Here is a 6,000-nt window from a genome sequence, read left to right on the forward strand (position 1 = left end):
TTCTCTTTATTGAAGCTAGTTATTTGCAATAGAAAAGTACATTCAGAAAAAAACGTATCAACATTATTTTTTATTTTTTGCTCTAGCTTCCTGTTGAAGTTCTCTCCGCGGGCTCCAAAACAGGATCTCTAATCTAGTGGGCAGCCTTAAATCCCTCTTAAACATTGGATTGTATAAAGACAAATACATCAAAACAAATTATTTTGATGCCATTACATTCGCTCCGTTCCAGCCATTATTAAGAACTGTGCTCCCCTCAGCAGCCTCCACTGATCTATCCTGAGTGCTTAGTCATTTTTACACCTACATGTACATATTACCTCAACTACCTCGGTACTGGTACTCCTTGTACAGCCTCGTTATTGCTATTTATTGTGTTACTATTTTCATTTGTTCATTTTCTTACTTTTTAAATTCTGTATTGTTGGGAAAGGGCTCTTAAGTAAGCATTTTAACGGTAAAGTCTACACTGGTTGTATTCGGCGCATGTGACAATTTATTTATTTTTTTAAAGATTTGATGCTACAGATAGTCTCATGCAGGGATCCAAGATGGGGGACGCCCTGTCCAGTTTCCTCTGAACCAAGGGAGAGACAGGAAACTAAGGCCCTGCCATCTGTCCCACCCAGGCATTTTTATGCTTGCGGGTAAAAAGAAAAGCCAAATATTCTCTAATATAGAACAATTAATTCAATTGGTGTTTGTTTCATGTTTTGTTAACCCTAAAAATCTAGTTGTCAGTGCAGGGTAGTAATCAAAAGTTGAAACACATTGTACCTTGGTTAGTTTAGAATCAAAACATTACGTGGGAAAATATAAACTCAGCAAAAAAAGAAACGTCCCTTTTTCAGGACCCTGTCTTACAAAGATAATTAGCAAAAATCCAAATAACTTCACAGCTCTTCATTGTAAAGGGTTTAAGCACTGTTTCCCAACAATTAATGAACATGTACATGTGGAACGGTCGTTAAGACACTAACAGCTTACAGACGATAGGCAAATAAGGTCACAGTTATGAAAACTTAAGACACTAAAGAGGCCTTTCTACGGACTCTGGAAAAACACCAAAAGAAAGACGCTCAGGGTCCCTGCTCATCTGCGTGAACGTGCCTTAGGCATGCTGCAAGGAGGCATGAGGACTGCAGATGTGGCCAGGGCAATAAATTGCAATGTCCGTACTGTGAGACGCCTAAGACAGCACTACAGGGAGACAGGATGGTCAGTTAATCATCCTCGCAGTGGCAGAGCACGTGTAACATCACCTGCACAGGATCGGTACATCCGAACATCACACCTGTGGGACAGGTACAGGATGGCAACAACAACTGCCCGAGTTACACCAGGAACACACAATCCCTCCATCAGTGCTCAGACTGTCTGCAATAGGCTGAGAGAGGCTGGACTGAGGGCTTGTAGGCCTGTTGTAAGGCAGGTCCTCACCAGACATCACCGGCAACAACGGCGCCTATGGGCACAAACCCACCGTCGCTGGACCAGACAGCACTGGCAAAAAGTGCTCTTCACTGACGAGTCACGGTTTTGTCTCATCAGGGGTGATGGTCGGATTTGCCTTTATCGTCAAAGGAATGAGCATTACACCGAGGCCTGTACTCTGGAGTGGGATCAATTTGGAGGTGGAGGGTCCGTCATGGTCTGGGGCGGTGTGTCACAGCATCATCGGACTGAGCTTGTTGTCATTGCAGACAATCTCAACGCTGTGCGTTACAGGGATGACATCCTCTTCCCTCATGTGGTACCCTTCCTGCAGGCTCATCCTGACATGACCCTCCAGCATGACAATGCCACCAGCCATACTGCTCGTTCTGTGCGTGATTTCCTGCAAGACAGGAATGTCATTGTTCTGCCATGGCCAGCAAAGAGCCCGGATCTCAATCCCATTGAGCAAGCCTGGGACCTGTTGGATCGGAGGGTGAGGGCAAGGGCCAATCCCCCCAGAAATGTCAGAGAACTTGCAGGTGCCGTGGTGGAAGAGTGGGGTAACATCTCAAAGCAAGAACTGGCAAATCTGGTACAGTCCATGAGGAGATGCACTGCAGTACTTAATGCAGCTGGTGGCCACACCAGATACTGACTGTTACTTTTGATTTTGTTCAGGGACACATTAATCTATTTCTGTTAGTCACATGTCTGGGGAACTTCTTCAGTTTATGTCTCAGTTGTTGAATCTTATGTTCATACAAATATTTACACGTTAAGTTTGCTGAAAATAAATGCAGTTCACAGTCAGAGGACGTTTCTATTTTTGCTGAGTTTAGTTCATATATTCTATTCTATTTTGTTCATTGTGAAACTTGAGGGAAGCAAAATAAGATGTGGTGTTCTGATGGATGCTGACTGGTCCTCTGATGCAGTTACCTTTGACCTTGAGATAGTGGCCACCGAAGCGGTAAGCCTCAAAGTTCAGGGACAGGGGAGTGTTGGACTGGTCCAGAAACAGATCTACCCGGGATAACTCAATGCCTTTACGCTCAAACACAGGACCCAGCACCTCCCTGGAATAGAGGAACACAGAGAGAACAGAGTTAACAGACCAGCAGGGTTTCCCAACTGGCGTCCCGCCCGTGATTGTATTTGGCCTGCCAAGTTTAATTGTTGGACATAAAAAAATATAAAAAAACTGTAAAAACAATAGATAAATCAGCTCAAAGTGATTTTTATTTTGGAAATCTGTTCCAAAAATACTCCCACGGATAATAGAGCGATAAATGTGATAGTATACAAAAGCAAGAAAGGTTTTAGTCAACTATAATATCCATTTGGGCTTCTTGCTGTCAATTTGCAGTCTACAAATTATTTGTAATTATGTTCCATGTTGACCTTCCGCTCAAGAACAAAATAAGCCTGCGGCTGAATCTAGTTGATGATCCCTGCCCTGCAGGCTTAGTCAAACCATTCATAATGACCCCACCACTCCCCAGCCGCCTTATTTCTCACCTTAGGGTCTTCTTTTTCACGGCAGGGACGATCTCTGTGTCAATGTCCACGTTCAGATCAAACTTGAGGCTGAAGCACTCCTTGCTGGGGTCCTGCAGGGGGCGACAGACACAGTGGAAGTTAACGGCTGTCGAACTGAAGAGCTCAGTCAGAACGCCCGTAGTGATCTCTTTCTCTGTAGATGCACAGGGAGGCCCTTTACTAGCAGGCTGGCTAAGACTACCCAGGAACGGCCCGGAGGAGGCCATCATATATCACTCCCTGGCTGCCACAGAGAACTAACGCGGCCGCAGAGAAACATGTTGGCTGCTGCATGAAGCCTGCAATCATGTTGGCACTGTGATCCTCATACAACAAGACAGCTCTGTTCAGACCAACAGACTTGACCCAATACTATTAGGAACTGAGGTAGAGGGATGTGGTTTCCCAAGGGGTGTATCTCTATGTCGCACCCCTGCCCGTCTGTATCAATACTCACGTCAGTGTGCCGTCGCCGTGGTTTCTTCTTCACCAACTTCAACCCCCCAGCTTTACGTTCCCTGGGGGGGGGGAAAAAACAAGTCATTTGCACATTAATTGACACAAATAGACGACTCCCCTCACTCGTCTAGCGTACATTTTGTCCTTCAAACCAAAATGACGAGCGCCATGCAGACAGACAGACAGACAGACAGACAGACAGACAGACAGACAGACAGACAGACAGACAGACAGACAGACAGACAGACAGACAGACAGACAGACAGACAGACAGACAGACAGACAGACAGACAGACAGACAGACAGACAGACAGACAGACAGACAGACAGACAGACAGACAGACAGACAGACAGACAGACAGACAGACAGACAGACAGACAGACAGACAGACAGACAGACAGACAGACAGACAGACAGACAGACAGACAGACAGACAGACAGACAGACAGACAGACAGACAGACAGACAGACAGACAGACAGACAGACAGACAGACAGACAGACAGACAGACAGACAGACAGACAGACAGACAGACAGACAGACAGACAGACAGACAGACAGACAAAGTGATGACGTCTGCATCGTTGACATAACGGAAGTGACATACCCTCGGTCGTTGGCCCCTTCGTCCTCCTCCTCCAGGTCAGAGGGAGGGCTGGTGCGAGGGGGACAGGAGCGCGTCGAAACGTTCCGGGCCAGGATGGAACCTTTCAGTTGGAGTTACACAGAATATCTGTTAGAGATCTTTAATAACACCCTTTAATAACACAGGTACTTCCAGTTTGATCTAGCCTGACTAAATATTAAAAAGGAAATTCTAAACGTTTATCAATTCTGTGGAAGGCAGTCGCGACTAACACATCAGTTCAATGAGCACAGAAGAAGTAAGACAGTCTCATATCTTACATGAACACAGTTGAAGATTACATTTTTTTTTTTTTTAAATCCCGGGTGGAGGGAAGTCAGTGGTTGAACAGGAAGATGGTCTAGAATTTATTCTTATGCATGTGATATGGTTTGGGGAAATACATTTCTTTGACTCAACAGTTTCAATACACGTGCTGCTCTGGGGACCTTGACCTGACCCATCATACGACCAGTGTTGGGGAAGCTACTCTGAAAATATAGTTGACCAAACTAGCAATTACTGAACACTGGAAGAAGTTAAGCTACTCTTAAGAAAAATATAGTTACTTTGAAAAGTGACTATTTTGTGAAAAATGATCATGTCCAATTCTGAAATGTCATAGACTACAAATCGCGAGAACAGATCACTCTGGATTCAGATGCTGACAGAATGTGTCATTTAGTCTATTAAAACACAAAAACTGTTTCAAGTGAGAAGTAGGCAGGTCTGATGGCGAAAAATAAAGGAAATGATTGCTTACTTGAAAAGAAAAGCAGTTAGTTACTTTTCTGCCATGTAGCGGTGAAGCTAAGTACTGAAAACTCTACCAAGATTTGAATTTATTAAAACTACCACCAAGCTACTACAAAATGTAGTTAAATTACTAAATGAACGACATGTAGCTCACTACTCCCAACACTGCATATGACCTGACCTGAGTGTAGGATCGGGCACTGAATGTAGTGGAGAGGAAGTCTGAGGTGTGAAAGTGTTGTGGTGGGTAGTGTTGTGTACCTTGGGGTTGCAGGTCAAAGCGGGGGTGTCGGTCAAAGTGCATGTTTTCTGTTTCTTCCGGGTGGCAGCGGGAGTCACATGACTCACAAAGGTGAAGAGGGCTCTTGTTGTTCAGGTCCAGGCACTCTGGGTGGTGGCACACCTGGAGAGAGGGAGAGAGAGGGGTGAGGGTCAGTACAGCAGATGTACCAATCAACCTGGACAGTAGTCCTGCGCACCAGACACTTCCTCCCCAAGCTCGCAATTAGCCTGGGGAGGTCAAGTAGGCTAAGAGAGAGACAGGTCACAGTATAACGCTACATACACATCAGCCTGACGGCAGGACAGGCAGCCTAATGCTCCAGGACCCAAGCCATTGTTTACATCATCACAGAGGCATAGAGGCAGCAGACAGTTTGATATCACACAGCGCACAGGAGGTCTGTCTAGTCTTCTGACTAGAGTTAGACAGCCAGAGAGCCAGCCAGCCATCCAGTCAGGCAGACAGACAGCAGAAGGGAACTGGATTAGGCCCTCTCCACCTGTGGCCAGACCCAGACAGACCTCCCCCTCAACTTGCCCCTCCAGAGGACAGCAGCTCCAGGGGGTGGTATCCCTGGCCCAGGGGGTAGAGGACATGGGTAGGGGTTTCCCCCCTCTCCAGCCTCTCCTTCTCCCCGAGCACCACGAAAACCCAGACTGACTCCTATAGAGCGAATGGGTCCTGGTAATGTAGTCCCTGTCATTGTCTCGGTGCGCTCTGCTCAGGACTGGAGGTTTGTGTGCGTGCGTGTATGGGGGGGGGGGGGGGGGGGGCTTCATGTAAACCAGCACACACACAGACACACACAAGCAGAACAACAAGTGTTTGCCCACAAGCTACCAATCACTCAGGTCGAATAATAATCCCACAGCCCCGTTGCATGTTCTTACTACGTTGACC

The 6,000-nt window shown here is 46.3% G+C and overlaps 1 protein-coding gene across 9 annotated transcripts in view; it reads right to left on the reverse strand.

Annotated features, from left to right (window-relative positions):
* The window catches only part of plekhg5b (pleckstrin homology domain containing, family G (with RhoGef domain) member 5b), a 79,287-nt gene that overhangs the window by 20,997 nt on the left and 52,290 nt on the right, over positions 1-6,000 (reverse strand). For all 9 annotated transcript variants that reach the window (XM_029722722.1, XM_029722718.1, XM_029722717.1 and 6 more), the window contains 5 exons: positions 5,079-5,220; positions 4,044-4,143; positions 3,434-3,494; positions 2,956-3,047; positions 2,377-2,513 (listed from right to left, as the gene is read on the reverse strand). In XM_029722722.1, coding sequence (XP_029578582.1) covers positions 2,377-2,513; positions 2,956-3,047; positions 3,434-3,494; positions 4,044-4,143; positions 5,079-5,220 — 532 coding nt within the window. The remainder of the gene's footprint in view (positions 1-2,376; positions 2,514-2,955; positions 3,048-3,433; positions 3,495-4,043; positions 4,144-5,078; positions 5,221-6,000) is intronic.

This window comes from Salmo trutta, chromosome 30 (genome assembly GCF_901001165.1).
Source record: "Salmo trutta chromosome 30, fSalTru1.1, whole genome shotgun sequence".
NCBI lineage: Eukaryota > Metazoa > Chordata > Actinopteri > Salmoniformes > Salmonidae > Salmo > Salmo trutta.